The sequence below is a fragment of the Erigeron canadensis genome, chromosome 8 (genome assembly GCF_010389155.1).
Source record: "Erigeron canadensis isolate Cc75 chromosome 8, C_canadensis_v1, whole genome shotgun sequence".
Lineage (NCBI taxonomy): Eukaryota > Viridiplantae > Streptophyta > Magnoliopsida > Asterales > Asteraceae > Erigeron > Erigeron canadensis.
The window spans coordinates 30,917,540-30,945,067 of record NC_057768.1 but is presented as its reverse complement, the minus strand read 5'-3'; the positions used below and the strand labels follow the sequence as shown (position 1 = coordinate 30,945,067).

The following is a 27,528-nucleotide window of genomic DNA, read 5'->3' as shown; positions in this document are numbered from 1 at the left end:
AAAAACATAAAGTACAACTTAATTCTATAATTATTTAATTAGAAGACGTAGTACTTTTGGCCCAAGAAAAACATTAAAAGTTGCTCGTGAGTCATGAGTATAATTCTACCACCCTTAAGACCATAATTCATCCCAGTTAAAATATTCCGGTAGAATGAGTAAAAAGATTAGCAGCCGTTTAACCTAAGGTTACCAACCAAGAGGTTGAAGGTAGCGGCAAGTGTGTGCGGTTCTAAAGGAAAACGAAACAAAAAACAGGTCATTCATCATATATTTGATCAGTCTTAGAAATTCATTCCAAAAATTTAGAGAAGACACAGACAAAATGTCTAACTTAACAACTTGGACTTGATACAAGACCTTTTTTGGTTCATAAATATAACTCATCCTAGACATCATTTACAATGTTAGGAGCAGAAAGACCATTGTTTTTCAATTGCTTATACATCCATTGCCAGTTTTCCGGCGATACTTCCCCACCAAGCGACCGAATCACAGATCCACCACTGCAAGACCCGACTATGCAACATTCCTCAAGAGACAGTCCTTTTACCAAACCGTACAAAAATCCACCTGCAAAGAGATCTCCAGCCCCGGTTGCATCAATGGCCATCGTGTGCGTAATAGCTGGAACTCTCACAACCTGGATTATTTATTTATGTATATACATCATACAAACACTATAAGTTTTGTAAAACGGCATTTTTTTTGTGAAAAGGTATTTAATCTCAAAAAGTTAAAAATTTGGAGGCTGACCTCTTTCTTATGTCTTGCAATACATCCGTTAGCACCTAATGTGACCACTGCCCATTGGCAGTATTTGCCCAAGACATCAAGTGCAGCCTCGGGTTGAGCCACTTGCTCATCACTACAACAATATGTAAAAAAAATTAAGCACGGGAGGTCATGATCAACAGACAGGAGGCACAATGGGGATGGGCATTTTAACTTTTCAGTACAATTAGAAATGAATTGGACTGGCTGACCCTCACATTCTTTCTGTCCATTTATTATACAAAATTGAAGATTATAACATTATAATTATGATAATAATCCTAAATTCTGAATTAAACCCATTTGAGAAACATGACATACATTGACCAATCGTAGATTAATGATCGAAATTGTCACATCAACTAAACTGTCACCTTAAAAGTTCAGCGGCTTCATCTTCATTTGCAAAGCAAAGATCAATGTTACCCGACTCCAGCAGTTCTAAAAGTGGTGCCCTAAATTTTCGAACCATCTGACCATGTGATAGAATGTCACATAAAATGTATATTTCGTAGCTAAAGAAAGATATGAAATGCGGATTAATAGATCATACAAGGGTCTACCTCAAAACTAGCTAAATCTAGAGATATAAGAACTCCTTCTTGTTTTGCCATTTTGATAGCCTCTTTAGTAACTTCTAAATTGTATATATTATATCTGACAACCAACCACTGTAACACAGTATACAAACACGATTAGTGACAAATGCTATATTCATCGATAAATTAAAACAGGGAAAATTCCAATCATGACGATAATATCAAAAAGTATTGATTTAATTTATTGGACTTTAGGAAGCCTGATAGTCGTTTAATAGAGATTTGTTTTATTTTTGTTTTATGTCAAGTGAATACACTACGGATTATGAAGAATAAGAAAAGGGACCAATCACAAATTTCTTTTTTCAACTAACATTGCATAACTCTGACTTTAGATCAAGCTAAAAATTTGAGAATTAAATGTTTAATTACCTTGGAGCCTTTAAAATCATCCGTCTGTAATTCACCTGCCTGAAAACAAAAACCATGTTGATAATTAATTAAACCTTATCTTGTCCAGAAACCTATAAAATTCATCGGTGGCTGTGGGTGGATCTGGTAGGTTTGATAACGGGTAAATTTGGGCACTCATTTAATATGGGTTGGGTCGGGCCGCCCCACAAAGCACAGTTTCTCTTCTTGTTTTTAGGATTTTAGAATACTTACTAAAGATATGGTTTGACATAGCCACCTCTAAGATTTGGAAGAACTACGAATATGAAAGTAGAGTGTACCTGTACTTTAGCAGCAGTAGCAAGGCATGGTCGCATAGTCCGATTGCCCAATGCATCAACCAAACAAATGCACTGTATAGAGTTTTACCAATTACATCTCAACCGAATCCGCATCAAAAATGCATTTCAATTTCAAAAAGTAACAAGAAAACTGTTTGGTTTTTTGAGTGTTTTATGGTTTTATCAAGCTTACCTGACCCGTATGTTCATCTTTCACCCTTAATCTTGATATGTTCACACCATGAAGGGTCATGTTTTTCACGAACATGTCACCTTGTTCATCGCCCCCACAAGCTCCAATTACTCCACAAGAGACCCCAAAACCCGCTGCAAGCCCTCTAATGGTGTTAGTCACACTTCCTCCAGCTATAGTCTTTATAGGAGGCAGATCACATGAAGAAGATAGAATATGGGCATCCACCTCCTTTAGTAAATGTTTCAACTCCTCTGCTGCAACCTACCGAAACCGGAACATTTTTCTTAAAATCATGAAGAAAATTCCTTAAAAAAAGAAAGAATTCGACATTAACATGGTCCAGCCCTAGTTTAATACATCTACTCTAGTAAGACACTTTGATCATACTTTGGATGTGTTTAAAGATTGTGACTTTAACAATTAGCTCATCAAAGCATATATATGTTTCGATTTTCTTACAACAACTCACCTGTTTCCCCAAACTTAATTATAATGAGAAAAATAATCAGAAAATGATAACCACTTTTACCCAAACACTCTGCACAGATCACTGCGAATCCAAATCACATTATCTAGCTAAACATTACCCCATCCACACCCACCCCCACTACACACATTTCTGCTTTGTCATTTGCGAAATGAAAAATGACAAAAGTGACACATAAACTTTTGCTAGAAGGTGAATAAGTCAAGTTTTATTCTTCATAATCTTTTCAAGATTATTGTAAAAATGGCATCTTTCTGTCTAAAACTGACTTGCTTCAAAAAGCTTCTACTATTGGAAACTTACACAAATATATCAATATGCCACATCTCATGTTAAATTTTCCAAAATTACTAGTAATACTTAGATCAAAAGTAATGGCATGTAGTGAACTTAATATATCCAAATAATATACTAATACTAAATGTTCAGATCAAAAACCAATCCATATGATTACACTACTCAAAGATTTCACATAAAGCTTTCATCTTTCTAAAATTCCAACATTCAAGAAACAAAACCCATATACTATAACTAAAATTAACACATAAAGCAATGAAATTGAGGTCTGTCTGGATGCAGACTATAATATATATCTGTCTACGTGTCACCTCCCCCGACGAAATTGGGTATTGTTGTAGAAATGTAGAAAAAGCAATGAAATTTAAACAATTTATTACATGGTATTGCTTATATTATGAAAAAATTTAAACCCAAATGAATAAAAGTTAAGAGGGAGAAAGTGTACAGGGAAAGAACCACCAGGTTCACCGGGAATTGTGGACAGGATTGTTTGGTCAACCCTTGCTATGTGGTCAATTAAAGCCGCCGGAAGGAGGCCTAAGATGACCGGAGGACCGTCCGATTCGCCGGAGATGTCATGATTCTGACTGGGCTTTGGGAGAAATTCAGCACCCATAATTGGAGGTGGTGGTGGGGGTGGGTTTGAGGTTTTTGTGTCTCTGTATATCTCCCTGCCCCTTCCTGTTTATTGTTTTCTTGTCATTTATATAGCCACTGTGGTAATAAACATGAAAAAGTTGATTTTGAATTGGGTTGCTTAAGAATATGTAATGCTAAGTAAGTATCTGCTCAGTACCGCCTTCTGTGGGTTTTGAGCCCCAATATCTTGACGGTATATGGGGAGGTTAAAATGGTAGAGAGGATCGAAATGGTAGAAAAAGCTGCTTCCAGTTTCTACCTAAATGGTAGAAAAGGCCCTCCAACCTTTGCATGGGATGAGGATCAAACCCATGACCTCTGTCTCCAGAGGCAAGGGTGGTGTTTACCACTGGTAAGAATATGTAATGTTATTTACTCGTATCATTTTTGTGTTTTTATGTTTTTTTTGGAAGCTATAGTAATTCACTAATTTGAATAACATATTATTGTTGTATCATGTGCATTGTGCAATTAGTGATTTCATTATTTGGAAATAATTAATCCTCCTAACAAATTAATCAAAAAATTCTTCTAGCGATTGGATCATGACATGTGAAAAAATCAGGGTACAAGATTAGGAAAAAGAATTAGTGGATACTATATGTCAACATTTTATTAAGAGGATTAGTCATTTTCCATATTATTATCATATCGAACCATTGAATTTGAAATAACAATGAACAATTAAAAATTAATGAACAAAAGGGTAAATAACATTATATGGCAGGATTTTGTGAACAACTTTAGGACATATGGAAAGTTTTGTTTTCTAAAACGAGCATGGTACCCGCGTAATGCGGCGGTGGTGGGAAAGACAATCTAGTGGTGGCGTTGATAGGGTTTTACTTTGCTAGAGACGAAAATGGTTGAAGGGCATAGTTGGTATATCACGTGAGAGGGTGCTTAGCAAGGAAGATTATTTAAGGACATTTTTGTCTTATCAGGTTCTTAATTAAGTTAAAGGAGGAATCCAGTTTGCTTTATAAGGTATTATAGATAAAAGTTATACAAAAAATTAATATCATTGGACTAGATAACTTATTTAATTAATAGGTTGTGAGTCCTCTTTAACAAAAAGTTTTATCCAAATATAGTTTAATGCATTGGACTAGATAACTTATTTTAATGCATCAAAATGTAATTTTTAAATGTTCTTATTTGCTCTTATTTTAAATTGATTCTCATTTGATTACCACCCTATATATATATGAATTTAATACCAAAAACTTTTTAAATTTTTTTTGTTGTGAATAATAAATTTATTTTAAATTGATTCTCATTTGATTACCACCCTATATATATATGAATTTAATACCAAAAACTTTTTAAATTTTTTTTGTTGTGGATAATAAATTTTTAATAAGTTGAAGTTAATGAAACAATACAACGACAAAATAAAAACATTTTTATCGTAGATATTAAGTAACAAAAATAAAGTTATAATAATTAAAATAGATTATAGCTTAAAAGAAGTTATAATATATATATATATATATGTTAGGGTTTATGTGGCTGTTAGACACCCGTAAAAAACATGAGGGCCAAACATTTATAAATATATTAAAACATTAGTATGTGAAGTGTTTTACACCTAAACTTGGGTGTCTAACAACCACATACTCTATTTTCTCATATATATATATATATATATATATATATATATACTACATTATAAATCATTTCATTCCATTCAATTTTCCCAATCAAGTGGTTGATAACCTCGTAACACTCATCCTTTATATTATATGAGTATTCATTATTTTCAAAATCTTAACTTGAAATATTTATAATATCCTAAATTAGTTAAATGTGCAAAATCTACATTTAACTCTAAAAAAACTACACAGATTTTACATTAACTATTTTTACATTAAAAACTATACTGCTACGGCTGCCGTCGCCAACCGTCACCACTTCCGCCGCTATTATTCCGCTGCACCGCGCAAGCTTATGACTAGTGTATATATATATATTAAAACTTTAATTTATTTTCTTTATAAACTTTATTGTTTATTATAACTTTTTTTAGAATTGTAATTTATAGTTTAATGAAGTTTTTATATATATAAAATTCAAATGTGTCAATCTTAAGATAAAGATGATGAAAAATGAATATGGTGTGATTCAATTATAAAGGTATTACTAATTTATTATTGATGTAATATTATTGTTGAGTGATTGCTACATGGTGTTTATATGACTGTAACATAGCACACGAAGTTGGTGTGGTACTGTAATCATTACATACGCTCTAGTTATCATTTTATGCAGTTTGTCATGTAAGATGTGAAAAGGGGTAGTGATTGGGAGTATAGAAGAGGCGAGCAAGATGCCACAACACAATTGTCGTTTACAAGCCACTTGCTATAGCTTTGGCTTTTTTGCTTGAAATATTCTAATCCAAAATCCTATCACCCAAAAAAGCTGCCTTATCCGTGCCGTATGCCTCCATTCAAGTTAAACTTTAGATAAACATGCGCTTTAATCTCCTTGATATTTGTGAAGAAAAAATTAGTGTTAATGTAAAATTTTTTCCTAATTTTATCCAGTAATAATATGAATAAGTAATGTAAGTTGAATACGATCAAATAAATTTCAATAATTGATGTAAGTTGATATCTCAAACAAAGATATATGGATCATAATTCATTTAAATCTGAAATTACAATTTGTAAACACACAAGCCTCATCGTTCACGCCGTGAAGCCGTTCACCCCGACCTTTGGCGTTCGATGAGACCCTCCAAGGCTCCAACGACAGGGATGCAGCGAAAGATGTTCATCCGGCAGTTGGAGTTGGTATTGTATCTCACTTTGATTTTTGTTAGGTGTTTGGTATATATCTTTAGAGTATGGTACATATGCTTAAGTTCATATGTTTAAACATGTATAATCAACTCAACTATTGACATATAAATTTGCATTAGTTCTCTTTCCCCATGTTTCAATATTTTCAGTTTTTCACGTATCTTAGATATGTTTTGTTAATCTATAAGCTTTAATCGTATATATCATTTTTAATTTTTTCAATCATTGTAACCAAAGCAGATTTGTATGTCTAGTGGCGGCTTAAGGTTTTTGGAGGCTTCAAACGAGATCAATTTGTGGGGCCTACTTTATTACCATATAAACTAAAGTAAAATATATATATATATAGTTCGACTTTTGTTATTGAAATATTAGTAATAATAAAAAAAATGCAGAATTAATGCAAAAATCAAAAGAGTGTTGTAATGCAAATTATATAATGATACTTAGTCCAAAATCCTAACATTAAGTCTAAAATACAAAATATTGAGACCTTAGAATTTTTGGGACCTAAAACAATTACCTAATCCATTGTACTTTTAAATCACCTCTATGTATGTCTCCAATCACACGTCACAAGCTATAAGATACACTAACTTCTTTCTTATCAACCACCTTCCTTTGCCCCACTACCATGATCATTGCCACCACATTTCACCAATTCTTTATAAGATAAAAGAAAAAAGATGATAAATTTACTACACATTTTAATTAATTTATCATATTGTATAGCTTTTTCAAAATAATGTACAAATAAATAATGTGATAGTGTAGTAAATTTATTAAGTTGTATGTACTAATATCATTTCTCATAAAAGATATTCTAAAGTTATGATCAATTTTATAGGTAGTAGTGTTAAAGCATACCTTAACCTATAAATTACAATCAAGGATTAAAATTTAAACTTAATCTTTGATATTTGTCCATTGATTTAAATCCACAAGTTAAAGTTATTTAACTTTACTTATGAAATTGACCCCAACTTCAAAAGATTCTAGCTATCATTTACTACAATCACAATCACCTGCAACTTTTTATCACTGCCTCCATAATCGCCACGACCTTCTATCAAATCTAAAAAGTTTCACATCTCTATCGCCGCATCCATTGTTACAAAACTAGTCTTATCGCATAATTTTAGTTGTTATTGCAAGTAGCAAAAATGCATACATCATGATTAATCAAAAGAATAAGCGCTATCCTCAACTACTTTAAGTTAATTTTGTTAAACATACCCATATTGAGATTCTATCATTATAAAACATCACCGAAGTTAGATTAGATATCAATAAGATCCTGCTTTCATTCCTTTGGACTTTATTATAAATCAAAAATACAAAACGAAACCAAGAATGATTAGCCTGGAGTTATAATAAGATACATCTTTGTTTGTGATGATGTGTGTTTGTAACATCTTGTAAAAACCCATTTTCTGATGAAAGGGGCAATTCAGTTGATTAAATAAAATGAATACAAAATATAAAATGATGAAAAGGGCACAGTAGAAGACAAAAGCACAAATAATTTGCATGATACTTTCTTCTGTCCGATCACAAAACTACCTCAAATCACGGATCCCTAGTTCCCTACAAACTCAGTGACGTTTTCATTATTCCATGCATAATATTTTAACGATTTAAATGGCATTTTTTTCGTTTTATATATTTACTAAAACGTTATAACTTTTATTAATCTAATTGCACTCCAAATAATATTACAATTATTCATACTTTTAATTAGCGTGAATAAAATTTTAATTTATTCACGTTTTTATGTGTGTAAAATTATGTTGAACTAAGAGTGTGTAAAAGTTTATTCATAATAAAAATTGTGGTATTCTAAAAATTCACATTTTTTAGTGTGAACTTTTATACTTAATTTGTTACACCCATTTGTTCACACTACATTTTTAGTTAGTGTGAGCAAATATGGTGTGATAAATTAAATATGAAAATTCACACTAAAAACTGTAAACTTTTAGAATACCACAATTTTTAATGTGAATAAATTTATATATACTTTTAGTTTAATATAATTTTACACACATAAAGGTGTGACAAATTTTCCAATTTATTTATACTAACTAAAAGTGTAAATAATAATAATATTATTTGTAGTATTTGCAAGGCGTTGAAGAAGAATATGTACATCAAATAAGCCGTACTAGGCTGTCATAGCGGCTAAGAAATTGAACATTTTTTACATCAACCAAAGATCCATAACTAACAAAAAAAAAAGAACATAACGAATGAAACAATGAAATGAAAAGAAATACATGCTCACTACTAGGCTAAAATTCTCCAGAAATCACTTTGTTTTTCGATTTATACGCTTTAATTTCACTTATTTTATACAAATACTTAAATACATTTATACAAACAAAAACAAATACTGAAATACATTTATACAAACAAAACCTTCAGTTACATCTAAACAAAAGCTCTATCTATGAGCTAAAGTTTTGACCTCTGGCTAGTTATTTATATTATATTATCAGCAAATTTATTTTTGATTTTCAACATTAAACTTAAAATTTCAATATTTATTTTAAGTTTCAAGAGTATGCACATTCTAATTTTTTTTGAACATTCGTGTCACGGGACGGCTAGCCGTTACATCCAATTGGGCAGGTAGTCACTAGCGACCGATCCACGAGTCAGGGAACCACAAGGGAGGGAAAACCACACCACTTTAGCCGCTACAGAAGGCATAAAGCTAAATTGGGGGAAACCTTTGATTGCTCGGATTCGAACCCTGGTCTCCCAGGGCCCAAACCTTCATTGCAACACAGGGATGCCACTGCGCCCTATTAAGGCAGTTGTAGTATACACATTCTAATACATGATGTCTAGACACCATAGCCACATTACATCAATAACTTCCACTACTGACCGGTGCCACCGCCACCACCACCAATCTCCGCCGCCACCACCACCCGTCACCGTCACCACCGCCGCAACGCGCAAGTATCTATTTCTCGTATCAAACAATGTACAAATTTTATTTTTATAATGACACTCTACTTTGTAGGATAACAGGGTTTTTGGAAAGGACCGGAAAGGCTTTTGAATTGTGTAGTTCGTCATAAGTATTTTGACACTATATATGACCAGGGATTACACTGCACAAAATCTTTATATGAAATTACTTTTATATTACATTATAAAACATTTAGTTATTTTTAATTTTTTTTTCCGTACTAAAATACAGATAACATTTTTTTTAACATTAATTACTTTTATTTTTATGTCAATTACTTAGACAACGTAACTCGCCATCAATGCCACCACCATCTGTCACCGGCACCATTACACCACCGTTTCCAATCTTACACTATATACTATCATAATGTACGAGTATTTTTCTAGTAGCTTTTCAAGATTCTACTCAAAAACCAATAATGGAGAGGGTAGTGATCACAATAAGTAGGGAAAAGATATTTCTACAACAAATTTTAGCTATATACAACAAAATCTGCATCATTCAGTTGTATTTTATACAATAAAAATTTATATTTTTGTTGTATATGGCTAAATTTTATTATAAAAATATCATTACCCAATAAGTATGATATACAAACAATACATGTATTATGTATATAGTATATACTCACTATATAGTATTGTAATATCGCAAGGCATGATATACCTTATTATAAGTCGAGTCTAAAGGCTATCTATTGCCGGCCTCAATATTCTATGTCCCTACCTACCTGCTGAATCTTGACTCCAACTCCACTCAAAAAACCAAAGTTAGCATGTACAATCATATAAATTTGAAAAGTTAAGAATTAAATTATGAATAGAATGGTGCAACAAAATACTTATCATGTTAAATTTTTCAACCTGATAATCAAAAGAAATAAATTTGAAAAAAAGATAATGTAATGCTATTTTGTATAAATATAAAGAGCCTTTAAACCATCTTCAAAATTCAATATATGTACCAAATCACCAAATTTGGTGTTCTAGTTTAAAAAATCATCTCCATCCAAGTCACCAAGATTGGTGCAGTGTAATTTTTAATACAACACTATCTTTTTGGTTCGTTTACACCAAATTCTAATACCTTCTATTTCAATCATTTTACACACTATTTTGCTTTATTTTAATACCTTACTTATCCTCAGATTAATTCATACAATTTATAAATGGTAAAACTTGTAAATCTATACTATCGAATAAAGCCTTTTTATTCCTTGAATTTTCAGCTTTTGAAAAATCGAAAATATCTTTCTCCTTTATTCACTAATTTAAATATCACAATCTAAAATACTTATAATACTTTTAATTAAATAATTTATAATATGGATTTGTCAACCCTTTAAAATAACTACTCAACCATTTTTAACATTAATTATTTTTACATTCACTAGCATTGCCACCCTCACCACCATCACCGCCACCGCTGCCGACACTACCGCCGCTAGCTGTCGCCACCACCTCCCCCACCCGTCGCCGCCACCACTACCATTACCGTCGCCGCATTGTGCTGACATAAGTTTAGTTTTATCCAATATATTCGATAGAAAATCAAATTGAGGTAAACATTTGGTGTATACGCGTTGGAATAAAAACAAATTTAATGTAAAAGTATTCTTATTTTACGTATACGTCTAATTTCTGAAACTATTTGATGCATTTGTTAAAGATGGAGAATACTCATTCAAAAACCATTATATTAACAAATGTAGAAGACACAAGACTACAAGAGTTCCCAATGAAATAAAGAAAAGTACAACCAGATTACTAATAGCCAACCAAAACTAAATTCTAGCACTACCGAAGTGGGCCACAAGCCCATAATAGATGCCCAATACAAGTTATACTTGACGTCTAGACTCTAGACTAGAGGTGCAAAAAAAAACCGATTAACCAAACCGAATCAATCTGTAACTGGTAACCGAAACCGGTTAATAATCAGAATAGTAAAAACCGATTATAGGTTATCAGAAACCGCCGGTTACTAACCGATTACTCTTTTTAAAACCAAAACCGATTATTAACCTGTTAACCTATAACCGGTTAATTATTCCAATTAATAATCGATTAACTGGTTAATCACATATTATATACATATTATATATATATATATATATATGGTAACACTCCGGTGAAAACACTCTTAAAATAAGAACGGTGATCGAGAACACCTTAAAAACATCATTTTGATGCATTAAAAGTCTATAAAACTAACATATTGCATAACTAATTATCATTATTTAAGTGTTTAACAACACATTCATCCGTCAAAATCGAAATAATCATGTTATTTGTTTTGTGCATCCATCTTGGATGCATATTCATCAAAATGATGCATCCAACAAAAAACATGATTTTTTCGATTTGATGAATCAATGTGTTGTTAAACAATTAAATAATGATAATTAGTTATGCACTATGTCAGTTTTATAGACTTTTAATGCATTAAAATGATGATTTTAAGGTGTTCTCACTGTTCTTATTTTAAAACTGTTCTTATTTGATTGTCCCCCTATATATATATATATATATATCATATTATATACATACACTAATATATAACCGGAAAGATCGCACCATCAGATGATTTCGTAAGTTTTCAATATATCTATACTATATATAGATTAATGTTTCTTTCATTAGATCCAACATTTTTATTTGTTTTTGAGATTTAGGATGATAAATTTTGTTTTGTGTTTAAAAAATATAGGTTCGCCACTCAGAGTTGTCGGAAATGATTGTTTTTCCCCATTATTCATCACTTTCTCAATATTATAATGGGTGGTTAAAAAACCGAATAGGTTAACCGGTATCGGTTAACCGGTTATTATTAATCGAAATCGGTTAGATAAGTTCTAGTTTTAAAACCTAGAAATCGGTTATTAACCGGTACAAGTTAACCGTAACCGGTTATTACTGTTTCAAAAAATAACTGAAACCGATTATTAGAATTAATAACCGAAATCGGTTAACCGCTTCTTGCACCTCTACTCTAGACAACGAGCAATTAAGCCCGTCACAATGTCATTAGCTCACAATGGTTTCTATTCTAAAACCAATATTATGAAGACGGGTTAAGAGTAAGACAATAAAGGAAAACAACACTATGACCTGCATACATGAATCAAGTTGACCATCCAAAACATCCATGATCAAGCTAGCCCCATCAAGTTAATATCATGAAATATATAGGTGGTATAATAGAAGGGTCTAATCTAATCAAAACACAAACAAATTAGTAAAATTTTGGCCGGTTAGATTGATGTGCAAACACTTTATTGTCCATAGTTTGCATTTTGTGTATAAAACTAATTTGTTACATATGCTTAAGAGTACCCAATAAGTCAATAACGTATGATTTAAGATGTTTCCAACACATATCTTTAGACATGTGCTTACGGGCTATATTTGTTTTATCTATTTTATCGTTTGAACTATTTAAGATAAGACAAATCTATTTATGCTGAAAGTTATGCTAAAATAGGTATATAAGACCACCGGTCACAAACGTTTTTCATAAAGAATTGGATGGGCCTGAGAATTTTAAATTCGTTAATTAAGCTATATGCCTATATAAACTATGAAGACTCTCGAAAGAAAATATGGAATGTGAATATCACTAGATAAGTGGTTTTAGAGTGTAAACTAGCCTAACTATAGATTCAAGCTCGACTCGTTAAGAGCTTGAATCGAGCCGAGCATGAAACGAACTCAAGTCAATTTCGAGCTTAAGTTGGAGTTCCTTTGATAAACGAGCTCAAGCTTCAAAACACCAAATCGAGTTGCCTAATCTCGATCCTAAAATGAGCTTAAATTTATAGCATAAGTTATGTTATTATTATTAATATTAGATATTTTTACTTTATTAATAAATATAAGTCATAATTTAATATGTTAATACTATACACAACTAAAATGTTAATTAACTTAATTAATAATAATAATATATACAAAAAGCTTTAGAGCTCAAACCTTTAAAAACATTCATAGGGTGCTCAAGTTTTACTCCAAAAAATTGAAATGAGTTGAGCTTGACCTCAAGTTATATATCTCAGATTAAACGGGCCAAGCTCAAGGCACACTTTTGTTGTCCGTGTGACCGTGTCCTTTTTTATACTTAGAGCATCAACAATAAAAATAAAAATTTTTAAAAAAATACTTATGAAACTTGTTTATTTTGTTACTTAATTAATCCACCATCTTGAATCTTGGAAAAAAATTTCTAAGACTTTTTACATCACTATTCATTAGACAAATTAAGGAAAACCATTTGATCAAAAGATTGAGGATTATCAAACTATTTATCAAAAAAAAAAAAACTATTCAATCCAATGACATCAACACCTTTATAAAGACTTATTCATTTCATAATAAGTTTTTAAACAAATAATATATAAAGAGTTGAAAGAAAGCATACAATATATAGAACAATAACATAAACTTTTACACTTTAATTAACCATCGTAATAATTATACATTATATCAACTAGCTAGTAAACAAATGACACAAAAATTAGGCGTTTCAGAGTTACATATTGATGCTATATGCTTCAATCTATCCAAAGGAAAAAACGTAAACATCACACGAAGAACAGTTTGATCAAGCTATGATGTCTTGAGTAGTAGTGTGATTATTCTTGGAGGTGTCGCGCGATATGTTCATGAGCAACATGGAATTGTGAGGCATATCGAAATGGTGTTTCAGATGCAAGCACTGGTGGTTCATTTAAAAATGCCCATCTACTATTTATCCACCTACACAAACAACAATCCAAGTACATTTGAATCAGCAATCGTATATATTGATAATTAATCATAACTTTTATCGAATGACTAGTTTGGATCAACGCTACTGGAGTATTATTGTGCCATCAATGGTACGGGCCATCTGATCATGTTCCAACATCAAATCACAAATTATGAGAGAAATCCAGTATTTAATAATTATTTACATAATATATAATGTTTTTCATTCATATACACCAATCACATAATATTAAATAACTTAAGAAATATAATAAATTACCAGCCATGGTTCTTGAAAAGTGCCTCCTGGTTTTCTTCATCATCCTCATCTTCTATAATCACATTTTTGTTCGTGATAGGAAGGGAATTCGATCTATTATACACCTTTCCGGTTTCGTTTTTCTGTGGAAAGTAAACATTAGTAAAAATGTTGTTTGAAACTCCAAGATCGAAAAATAGCAATATATATGTAGCGCTTCAGTAGTGATACGGAAATACATGATACAACATAACGATTAATTAACGGTAGTAATATATGACTACAAACGATATTGAAGTAATTTTATTTACTTTTCTAGCTAGCCAATACATAAAAATAAAAATATAACCTGATCTCCCACCGAAAACGTGTGACAAGGTTTAAGAACATGATCCTCATCATGATCTAGAACTATTTCTTGGACAATAATATTCTTTTTTGATCTCCAATAAGTTTCAATCCCTTCATTTGTCATCGATCTGTTCCTCTCTAGTTTTACTAATGATGAAATAACAACAACAAATATTACTGTAGTTTATTATATACTCCATTATATAATTATTATGTATATGTCAGATTCGTACGTAGTAAAATCGCCAAATACAAATTAATTATAACAAACATGCATGAAATTTAAAATAAAACTTACTAGATTTAGCATCATGAACATGAGAATCCCATCCTCCCATTAAAGAACCCATATATATGCTCGTATATTTTAATTGGCTAGCTAGCTCAAACCTTTACAAGTTATAATATGATGAAATATATATCTTTATATTTATGTTTTTACGGACTATGATGATAGTATATAGTTGTGAAGTAGTGGTGTCACCTTTTATATAAGCATATATATTTAGGATAACTTATTGGATATAGTTGAAATATAGATATAGACATATAGATATTTTATATATGCAGATATTTGTATATAAAAACTTTTTGAGGATATATCTTTTTTTCTTTTTTATTTTAAAAATAAATTAAGTTTTGATCTAGCTTATAGAATCTTTTAAAAAAATAAAATTGTACATATAGTGCAGTGCAACATTTTATCATACGAATTATATATTATATATTTACGTACTAACGTTTTTCAGTTTCTCTTATTTATGATATTTTGCGAGTATGTAAACAGAACAATAAGTTATTTATAGAATTTTGTAATCGGGTTTTTAAAGTTATGGTTAGTAGACGGACTCACGGACGGTGAATTATTGTACTTTAAACAAGTTATAGACTTATATAGTATCTTTCAAAAAATAATTATGTCCTACATATATATATGATATGATATTTTATTACGTTAATAATCATAATTTTAAGTAATTATGTCGATAGCCATGGAATTCGGATATGAGTCAGCTGTATAAGGTTGTTTCCTAATTTCTGTGTGCGCCGTCACATTTACAGGCTCCGGCCCGCAAAATATAAAAAGTAGAGTAAATTATGGTTTTCGTCCATGTGGTTTGTACCCACTTTCATGTTTCATTCATGGATTCATAAAATTACGTTTTTTATCCCCGGGTTTGGAACTCTGTTAACAACTTAGGCCAAAATACAAACGGATGTTAAAAATACCGTTATTTACACGTTTGGAAATAGTTAATTCAGTTCTGTATTTTGGAAATAATTAAAAGAAAATGAGACATTAGAAATGATATATTTATTCTTAATGAACCTTTCTTTTAGAAATTATATATAAAATGGGGGGTATATTAGCTACATTACCATGTGGCCAATTAATTATAATAATTAACTAAAAATACAAATATACCCTTAATATTTATCCTCCTAATCACCCTAAATTATAGCAACTCGTTTAAATTTGGAAATTTAGAAAAAAATTATTTCTAATTTAAAATTATATTCCCACCTATATTCATGCGTACTTAGGCGCAGAACAATTCAAGCAAATCAATAAAATGTAATTTCGAAATTCCATAACACATTAGCGGCCTATCAATTAGCATCCTAAATATATATATCTTGAATATTTTGATGGAAGACTTAATTAATGAAGGTGAACTATTGAGTAAGAGTACTAATTGATTTATCAATTTCTTCACGATCAAAAGTAAAATCTCTACTACTTAATAAAACAAATCTTCTCTATTAAATATTTCTGTCTTTGAAATACCTTATTTGCCCTTGAACTTTTTTGTTTTTTTTTCCTTTACATAACTATCCAAAATCCCTAATAAAGCAGACCGTTTTCCCCACTACTGTCGCCGCATTGCGCGAGTACCATGCTCGTAGTTGATTATAATTGTCAATTGATTTGCTCATAAGTGAAACTAAATGCTTATAGTAATTTAATTCATCGATATATATATAGATACTAGGTGAAACCCGCGCAATGCAGCGGTCTAAATTATTTTCTAGATAATTCGTTGTAAATGAGACAGTATAAAGAGAAATTTTGACATAAGTGAATAGTTAAATACTATTAATCGACGTATATACTATTTTATATACTTATAAAAGTAATGATTTGATGGATCATCTTGGAGAAAGTCACTTGTGAATTTACAAAAATATAAGTCATTTGATGCAAACTGAAAACATATATGATTTAAAACCTATTGACATTGGTACTCATTAATAAGGTCGTGATACCTTAGGATCAATCACTCGAGTTCAAAAGACATTCCTCACAATTATTGTGTACACAACCCTATATCTTGAAACCATACCCTTATTATTTTTTACCGAAAAATAATTAATCCTCTTAAACATTAACTTAAAAATTCTCATAAAACCACTATCCATCACTATACCCGCAATCAAAACAAACCCAAGTAGTGTTATTTACTATTCTTCTTTGTAACCCTTAAATCGGCCCAACGCGAGCCAAACCCACTTCCAAGATTCCCCTTTACAACACTCCCACGAGACCTTTCATCTTTCAAACATTCTGCTTAATCCAAGTGCCTACGTCTGAACAATAAGATCCTCATTAGAATTGGAATTGGTAAGCAAAGGTTCAATAAAATTTACAACCATAACCAATTGTTGACTCTTTGTAATGTTTTGGACAGTAGTACTTATAATCTCTGAAGTCATAGTTCATATATTAGCATGGTAGTTGCTAAAGATATAACCTCTGAATTCTTGGTTCATATAAATTTAAGATATAACAAATGAAAAGGTACACAACTAATTATTTTATGATTATAACTAACATAAAAAAGATCAAAATTACATACAAAAATATCATCATTGGCCATATTAATAAACTCCTCGATGTGATCCTAAAGCTCATCCAACATACCTGAAAAAATACGTAGAATCACAAACACATTAGTAAGACAATTTGATTAGTTTTGATTTTCACTCACTATGCAATCAAAAAATATAGAAGAAGATTTATATGTTTGAGTCTTTTATGTAAGATTATGAAATTCAAAGTTAAAATACTTTCATGATAGTCTCTTGAACTTAAGAAAAAAATTATGACCCGAAACACTATTAGTTGGTACAAACTATATTTGTAACAATGCAAATAAATCAATATATACAGAAATATGATAGTATATCTGATTAGTGGCCAGAAATAAAAATCATACAATTTTGTATTATATCGTATGGTTAGAACTTACAAAACTCATTTGATGGAATCCAATTATGGCTTGATAACTTATGTTTATGGTATAAATAATTGTAATATTATGTCATGGTTTCCCTATGAAACATTAACTAAATATGAATTAAGTACAGTTTAAAAAAAATGAAGTAAGGACTTTAAGTGAATACAAATTCATAGTATATTTAAAACTTACAATATCTAACTCAATAAGGTCAAAATACTTGATACATTAGGTGGCTGAGCATTGAATTTTTGTTCTTTAGGATTGAGTATCTCTTTGCATCTTTGTCTTGCTTCGACTATCTTGGCATTGGTATACATTAACTCTAATCTTTGATTTTTTGCTCTATACATCAGATGATAATAATAGTACTAAGAAACATCATCTACACCAATTAGACAAATGACAAAAAGTATCTCCATCGTTTGAACTATTGAATAGATGCTTACCAAAACAATACGGGCGCTTAAACAAAACAGTTATTTTTTTTCATTGAGAAATTTCATCAAACAGTTGGTGTTCATGATATAACACCTAACAAAACAAATATAAAACTATTGAAATTATGAAAATAAAGATATCAATCTAAACAAAAACATATTTTAATAACATATTACAACTTATCCATTAAAACTAAAAATACTTAACTTGCACAAAATATAAAATGGAAATAAGTGTGAGAAATTACATATTTATTATCAAAAATCATGAAAAGGTATATTATTACTCAATGAAGTAATATAACCTTAATCTTGAATCTATTGATTGCAAATTAATTAATCTTCTTGTGATTCAGCCATGAAAATGACACTATTCAAACAAAAAATCAAACGATATATTACCATAATTTATCAATATTACTAAAAGTCTATAACTCAAAACATAAAATCTTTATAACACAAAAACAACGCTATTTTTGATAGGAAACGATTTGAGGAAATTGAAAATTGGGGAAATTGGTAGTCACCGATGGGGAGGATCTGAGATTATAATTATTTCCTAAATGTGTGTTGGATCAAAATGATGCTTTATTAATAGTGAAATTCCATAAATGAACAAAAAATTCTTTGGTTCAAGTGGTAAACATGCATTGCGCACAAAAGGTAGGTCGCGGGTTCGAAACCCATAACCTTTTTTTTTAATATAAAGGCTACCATTATGGCTTGCATGCTTACGTGGACTATACACATAAGCAAATATGATGCACATGTGGCTGCTGATGTGTCATTTAGATCGCTCTGGTAACGCCACATCAGAATTTGCTGACATGGCGAGATAGGAGAACGCCAAGTAAGCACTTTCTGATAGGCTTTTATATATATATATATAGATGTTTGTTTTATTTTTTAATTCCAAGTTTATCGTTACATATAGAACAATTCTATCATAAAGATTTTCAAATTTCAAACACCAATGCTCAAATGTAAATATGATCCGATGTTCTGGAGGAAAATAATCAATCTTAATCTTAATCTTAATGTATACTATAAGATAGTCGAACTAATAACTTATTAACCAATCAAATCGCTCAATTTCATAAAATTGACTCTCGCTTATGTCATCATTTAGATTAGCTATAAATTAAAAATCCTAAAAATCATTATCGAAATATATTAATATACTGGTATTTATATTAATTCGTATAAAAAGTCTCATTAATTTACACTTTTTTGTTTTCCATCAATAATTTATACTTTTAACCCTAAATACTTAATTTATATTTATTTTTAGCCATCAATTTGAAAAGTTTTTTCTTAAGTTTTTTAAAAACGTTACAAAAAATATTTATATTTAATTTTTTAAAGTTACAATTGTCACTCAAATCAAAAGTCCTAATTGTTATCAAACAATATGAAAACAATCCTATCTAATTATCATAGGACACTGGTTGAAAATTAACATAATCATGTTATGGGTCGTATCATGATCAAACACGTATACTTGAATGTAATACGAAATCACAAGTATGTTTATATTTTAATTCTTAATAATCTTTCATAATAATATCACATTATGAGTACAATTGGTTTCAAAAAAATTATATAATAGAGAAATTATTGTAGCATGTACCTTGTGGAATGACTACGACAATATGTATCAGCTAATAATGACAGTGACGAACATGTGGTTATTTTACTACAACTTGCAAAGTATAACACTTAGAACCGTATATCTTCAAAGTTATAAGTTTTTATGAATTAAATGAATGAAGATCTAATATTGATAATATCGTAAACCACGTGTACAGTGTCGAACACGGGTCTAAAATCTAGTACAAACTATCTACTCCAAAAGTGAATACATAGATGAAGGATTAATTTATAAATACTAATCATAAATATTAAGGGTAAAGTTGTATTTTTATCTTTAATAAACTAGAATATATTATTATATTAAAGCACAGTTGCTTTAAAGATTTATCGACCAATCACAACTCTTGATTTTTTAAAGTAAGAATGTAATACACCATGTTTAACAATAAATCAGATAAAATGATAGTGACCTATTATGATGTTTCAAATATCGCTATACATGTCACTAGAAACAACTTCGATGAACATACTTTAAAAAAATATTTCAATATAAAACTCAAAATGTTGATATATATATATATATATCAATTTTATATTACTCAAAGTAATATATTAAATTTTAAACTATAACAAATTAATATCTAATGCTGATAACGTCGTAAGCCCCGCATATTAGACACGGGCTTAAAGTTCAGTAGCACATTTATAAATTAATACTTGATAAATCATCTCGATAAAATTAATAATTTGTCTAGTTCCAACTTGAGATAAGTACAAAATATTATCTCAATCGATAAAATAATAAGATAATAACTTTTTTGAATTTCAAGTATAGATATATCGGTCCCAACAAAATTATAAACTAATAATTTCTAGAATATACCAAAATTCTAAGCTCATCTAGTAGTATGGAATCTATAGTCACTTGTTTGTATTTTTTTTTTAGCTTCAAATTTATATTGGGTTCATATTTAAATCTTTCAATTATTTTAAAGAGTCCGAGACATTTACTTCTCGTAATGTAACAAAAGGTTATGAAGTGTTGTTGATGCTTGCAATGCTTCTTTAAATTGATAATTTATTAATTTATCGATATAATAATACTTGAATAAATTTACTAGTATTATACCCGGCCGTTGGCCAAGGATAACAAACGTTAACCGTATTTTTATTGGAAAAAAAATGTAGTGATCCTTTTTTGCAAATTAATGTACTAATAATTTTAAAAAACTAACCCAATTAGCCGGTGATAACAAATATTGAATGCTTTTAAACCGCTTAAGAAACTTTTATAAACTAATACACAAATAAATGAAAACCTAAAGTATAAAATCAAAGTCAAAAAATTGACCAAAAGTTATTGCATTATGATGTATCATAATTGAAATGGATAGTACAAATCCAAAAACCAATCAGATGTAAAGGTTAGCTAAAATCATGGGGTAAATAACATAAAAATATAAAAAACCTCAAACGGTATTAAAATACAATATAATTAAACTTGTTCGAAATTTAAGAAAATAAAATACATAAAATGTAAAGATTAGCTAAAATCATAAAAATATATATCAAGCCCACCCACCTAGATTGTTAACAACTTAACACTTTAAATTAAAAAAAAAAAATTACAAATTCAAATAACTAAAAATAACCCAAACTAGGAGTAGAACCCAGGTTTGACAATCAAAAGTCATGGACACTTGCCACTCCAACCAATTCACCTTTGTTTTAATTGTGCCAAGTCTATTTACATCGTCGCAAGCAATTATACAGGTTATGTTTGGCAACAAGCTTTTAGGGGCTTCAAACTTCAAGTTTTTAAATAAAAGCTCCTAACATGTAAAAAGTCTTGTTTGTTTAGAAGAGCTTGAAGCTTTTAAGAAGAATAAAAAAGTCTCTTTTCTAAACGCTAATAACATCAGCATTTCACAGTAGCTACAGGCTTTTAGCATGGCAAATTATTTAAATACCCGAATAATAATAATTACCTTTCTCCGATGATGTTTTCGTTTGTTACCCTATTTAAGTAATTAATGAACGCCAAAATGAAAAGCATCAGTTGAGTTTTGTTTATACATATATATGAGAAATCAATCTACAGTACTCCCAACTTGAGTTATCAGTACTAAGTTTTTTTTTTTTAAAATAGTATTGTATTATTTATATAAAGTGTAGGAATTAAACTATACTCATTTTATTTGTGTAAAAAGGCGAGTTAAATGTTTTTTAATTTACTTTTATGTATTTCATATAAATGTAGAAAACAAATTGAGATTGTTTTATCTTTTAAAATTATAGTATTTTTAATTTATATCTATTTTTGTCATTTTACATATTTTATGAAAAGCTTCAGCTACTTATCAAACACCTAAATAGATTTAAAAAATTTCAGCTAACAGCTTTCAGCTACAGCTATCAGCTTAAAGTTTACAACTAGCAGCCTCTAGCTAACAGTTACCAGCTAGTTTTGCCAAACATACTCATTATATTGTCCCGGCGTGTATGTTTTAATTGTGCTAAGTCTATTTATCTTTACTCCCTTATAAAATAAAAAAGCCCCTTTTTATTTTTGGTAAAATCTGTCTTTGAAATTTTCAGAATTTCCCTTGACATTTATTTTAATAATCAACACTTTAAGTCCTTATCTTTTAAAATATTCAATTATTACATTTACATCAACCTACACCATTTGAGACTTGACACCGTCACCGCCACAAATAATATCATCACCGACAATACTAGACTGTCGTGCCCACCACCGCTACCGCATTACGCGAATACCATGCTCGTATATATCAATCTGCAATCTCTATGGAAATTTACTGTTCACATGAAATTTTTTTACTAAATAGGTAACAATAACAATATGTTCTGGTCCTAACATTATAATAATTGGAAAAAAAAATAATTATTCTACAAACAACTACACTATTAATATATTAAATATTTACATACTCAAACAAAGAAAGCTTTTTCTTTCGACCCTTTCTCTCTCTTTTCTTTATTAAAATTAAAAAAAAAACTCTAATTTTAGAGTATCTGGAAAGATTTATCTCAAAATTAATGCTTCGATAACAAATGACTTTTAAATAATAAGCTTATGCCAACGAAAGTAATATTTTTGTATGTATTTTTTTTTTTTTTTTTTTTTTTTCTAATTTAACTTTTAGAAAAAATTTACAATTTAAAATTGAAGCGGGGCAGTGAATTATTAATCCGTCCTTGGAGGTTAGGCATGTTATGTTGGAAGATATGAAGAAGGCGAGAAAGATGGAAAAAATGAAGGCGGTTCATTAGTCTGAAAAACCATCGTAACATTATATCAACTAGTAACCAAAATGACACAAAAAGCTTAAGACCATGTATGGGACGCGTTTCACCGTTATATACAAAACGTAAAAAGCACAAGAACTGCAGAGCACAACACGATCACTAATTAGTTCTAATTTCACGAGTCGCAATGTGATTGTTGGAGTTGTCAATATGTTTACGAGCAACATGGAATTGTGAAGCATATCGGAATGGTGTTTCAGATGCAAGCACCGGTGGTTCATTCAAAAACGCCCATCTACTATTTATCCACCTGATGCATAAATAACAAGCCACATTAATTTGAATCATCAATAATCATATTTTAATAATAATTGACATTTATCTACCTTACCAAATTAACATGATATTTTTGTTTCTCCCTTTTAAATTCAAACTTAATATTAAATCCACAACAAGACCAAATACAATGGGTCGGGTGTTGATCTATACATCACTATTTTTTAGCCGTACACTATCAAATGTGCTTTAAAATGTTGTGTACTACTCGTGTATAATAGAATAAAACACATTTGGTACTATAAGGCTAAAAAAAAAAATTGATATACGGATCATCAGTCCCAAATACAATATTACAGTGTAAATTAACTAATGCGTTGAATCTAATTTTGTTGTTTTCGATCGTTACATATATACCATAACATATGCTACAAATAAAATATGCTTCTGATAATCATAAAAGCTATGGTTATATAGCCAAAAGAATAGATTAGAAAATTATTTCATATATATATAAATATAAATTCTCCTGTGTAAGCCTTGAGTAATTAAATTGGGAAATATAATAAATTACCAGCCACGCTTCTTAAAAAGTGCCTCCTGGTCTTCTTCATGATCACCCTCTTCTGATGCTTCTATTATACTCGAACTTTTGTTCTTAATCGGAAGGGAATTCGATCTATTATACATCTTTTTAGTTTCGTTTTTCTACAAATTAAAGATCAATATAAATTATTGGAGTGCTATATATTGCAAACCATACTCTTTAAACTATACGGAGTATAATTGATACGTATATTAAGTTATTAACACATATATATTATACATATATGTAAAGATAAAATATACTCGTATATAATTAACCTGATCTCCCTCCGAAAAGGTGTGACAAGGTTTAAGAACATCATCATCAGCAACATCTACTTGTTGGACAATATTCCTTTTTGATCTCCAATATGTTTCAATCCCTTCCTTTGTCATCGATTTGTTCCTATTTAGTTTTACTAATGAAATAATATATAACAATGAGTTATAAATATTAGTAAGTATATATATAGTCCACTACGATATATATATATATATGTAAGATTCGTACGTCGATCATGATAAACCATATTATAAAATTATAACATGAAATGAATTAGATTTATATATGATTAAATAAAATTAACTTACTAGATTTTGGATCATGGATGTGAGAATCCCAACCTGCCATTAACGAACCCATATTTTGGCTAGTTCAAACCTTCAAGACTTATATTTTTTTTTTATGAAAATATATAATGAGGATATATAGTAGTGAAGTGGTGGTGTCACGTTTATAATATATATATATGCACATATATTTTTGATATATGTATATACGGAGTGATTATTGTTTTTGGATATGGTTGAAATATGGATAGCGATCATGGCGCAATTGTCAATGGGCTATGTCTTTTTTTACTTTTGATCTTATCTTCTATAATTATTTTAAACAAATAATCTTTTAAAGATAGTGTAACATGTTATCATTTGATACATAAAGGCTACGAAATTGCGATATACCAAACCTTTTCAAGTTTCTCTCATTCAAAATCGATACCTATAGAATTTTGTAATTTTAGCTTTAGTTATGGTTAATGCCATTGTTTGTATATACTGTATGGAAAGGTGGTTAGATCAAAAATATTTTTGTTTATATCATTGTTTTTAAATACATCTCAAATATAATTACATAAATTTTATAGCTGTATAAGTTAATAACATACAATTATAATACATCTATCAAAACAACTGGAGAATAACATTTCTATTATGATGATAACATAAAATTTTCAGATATGAGGTAGGTTGATTTGGTTTCCTATGGGCTGTCAACTTTCCTAGCCCACAGAAGTATATCCCAACTATTTAAATACTTAATGTCTTAATCAGAGGCCTTTTGGAGGCCTGGAGCTGTAGACTATAGTTAAATAGGGAAAATTACACTTTTGCTCATTGAACTTGGCACGTTTTTCACTTTTAGTCACTAAACTTCAAAAATTGCAAGTTATACACTGAACTTGTCCCTTTTTTTCACTTTTGGTCACTGCACCCAGTTTTGTTAGTTTTGCTCCGTTAAGTTGCACAGATTCGTTAGTTTTTTTTTTCACTTTTCGTCCTTCCAATTATTTCATAACTAAAATCGATAATCGACAAACTTCAGTGATGAAAAGTGTAATTTACCTAATTTTTTTTATATATACCTCATTCGTCCAATTTTAAATGTTATTATTTTGATTCTTTCTTAATATTTTTACTTTTAACTTTGACTCTAAACATTTTTATTTATAACATATAGTAGTTGGTGTAAATTTTATCAATGAAAAATATATTTAAAAATTAGTTCATTATTATATGTTTTATAACAAATTTATATAACATAGACAAAAATATTTATGGTTAAATCATAATGCGTTATAGATTATCAGAAAAACCTACAACACAACTTCAGATAAACATTACAATATCTTATTTTTATTTTCGTTTATTAATAGTTAATAAAATGAATTAAGAAAAACTATATAAGTTTATATAACACACAAAAAAAATTACGGTTAAAGTAGACATAAGAAGACTCGAAATTCAAACATAGTCATTAAATAAATCTATCTTTATAAATAAAAATTTCAATAACAATTATTTCATCGTCGTTAAAAAAAAACAATTATTTCATCTAATCAAACCACTGTATAACAAATAGATAGTAACTGTAAACATAAAAAATTTGTTTCAACACATAATAAATGAATATGTATTTTCACTAATCGGCCAAAACAATATATAAAACCTGAAGTTGGACCGATTATCGATTTTAGTTATGGAATAATGGGAAGGATGAAAAGTGAATGAAAATTAACGAATCTGGGCAAGTTAACGGGGAAAAACTAACAAAGTTGACGCATTGACCAAAAGTGAAAAAAAGTGACAAGTTCAGTGTATAATATGCAATTTTTGAAGTTTAGTGATTAAAAGTGAAAAACGTGTCAAGTTTAGGGACCAAAAGTATAATTTTTCCAGTTAAATAAAACATTGGATTTTTTTTAATGAAAACTAAGGATTGTCATTAACTTACATTAAAAAATTTATACATTTCATATAAAAAATATACCTCTTAAACTCTAAAATGGAAATATAACTTATTTTTGTATATTAATAACAACCTTAAGGACTGGCACACAAAGAAAAAGGAAAATGATATTCGTATCAAATATTGATACTTTTACCACACATTAAACTTCTAAAGTATACTGTACAAGCAAATAAAACATGTTTGTGGTAGATATATAAACCATTATGGTACAAATATCATTTCGTAAAGAAAAAGTGTAGGGGAACCCCTAGCCCATTATTCTGATAGCATGTAGATAGAGTTTTAAGTATCGACGTACGGTCAGTGATGACAATGAGTATATTATACTCATAGTATCTTGATTAAATATATTGGTTGTTATTAATATTTTATGTATTTGGAAATCACGTTGGACATTATGTCTTTGCAACACTCAACTTTGTTACTGAAATAGCCGATAGATATACTGAGCTCGTATTACAAGTCAAAGGGAAAAGATATATCACACATAAAAAGAAACCTCAATTATTAGAAAGCTAATATTAGTACCATTTTTCTTGATGCATCTAAAGGTTTGTAATACATGTTTGTGATAAAAGTATCAAAATAAATAGTCCGTATATCTCTATTTTAATCACCTTACGACTAATGCATACAGGACAGCATGCACCCGGGGCAACTTTTGTCATGTATTGCCCTAACCAATTTATATTTTAACTTGGTTAAAACAGGCCCGTGCCCATAAACACAATTGATCCTAAGAAAAGTTGTATTCATTTCGGGCCTATTTTGACTACTA

At 29.7% G+C, this 27,528-nt stretch overlaps 2 protein-coding genes across 2 annotated transcripts; both read right to left on the bottom strand.

Moving 5' to 3' along the window:
- Positions 1-245: 245 nt before the first annotated feature.
- Positions 246-3,729, bottom strand: LOC122579541 (uncharacterized sugar kinase slr0537). Its single transcript, XM_043751729.1, has 8 exons — positions 3,476-3,729; positions 2,241-2,504; positions 2,048-2,119; positions 1,746-1,784; positions 1,338-1,445; positions 1,149-1,246; positions 757-868; positions 246-643 (listed from the first exon to the last, which is right to left on the bottom strand). Exons 1-8 carry the CDS (start codon positions 3,644-3,646, stop codon positions 389-391), a joined length of 1,119 nt encoding a protein of 372 aa, XP_043607664.1. The 5' UTR covers positions 3,647-3,729; the 3' UTR covers positions 246-388.
- A 19,628-nt stretch (positions 3,730-23,357) lies between these two features.
- On the bottom strand, positions 23,358-24,957 carry LOC122580080. Its single transcript, XM_043752350.1, has 4 exons — positions 24,812-24,957; positions 24,500-24,639; positions 24,210-24,343; positions 23,358-23,669 (listed from the first exon to the last, which is right to left on the bottom strand). The coding sequence occupies exons 1-4, from the start codon at positions 24,861-24,863 to the stop codon at positions 23,519-23,521; spliced, it is 477 nt and encodes a 158-aa protein (XP_043608285.1). The 5' UTR covers positions 24,864-24,957; the 3' UTR covers positions 23,358-23,518.
- Between the last annotated feature and the right edge of the window lie 2,571 nt (positions 24,958-27,528).

What these genes read in the sequence shown, in the direction of transcription:
- LOC122579541 (XM_043751729.1), bottom strand. Translation starts at nt 3,646, where the DNA reads ATGGGTGCTGAATTTCTCCCAAAGCCCAGTCAGAATCATGACATCTCC. An exon ending in ATGATTTTAAAGGCTCCAAG is followed by an intron (nt 1,446 to 1,745) that starts GTAATTAAACAT and finishes ACTGTGTTACAG; the next exon opens with TGGTTGGTTGTCAGATATAA. An exon ending in GAAGCCGCTGAACTTTTAAG is followed by an intron (nt 869 to 1,148) that starts GTGACAGTTTAG and finishes ATATTGTTGTAG; the next exon opens with TGATGAGCAAGTGGCTCAAC.
- LOC122580080 (XM_043752350.1), bottom strand. Translation starts at nt 24,863, where the DNA reads ATGGGTTCGTTAATGGCAGGTTGGGATTCTCACATCCATGATCCAAAA. An exon ending in CATCCATGATCCAAAATCTA is followed by an intron (nt 24,640 to 24,811) that starts GTAAGTTAATTT and finishes TTATTTCATTAG; the next exon opens with TAAAACTAAATAGGAACAAA. An exon ending in CTTTTTAAGAAGCGTGGCTG is followed by an intron (nt 23,670 to 24,209) that starts GTAATTTATTAT and finishes TTTATGCATCAG; the next exon opens with GTGGATAAATAGTAGATGGG.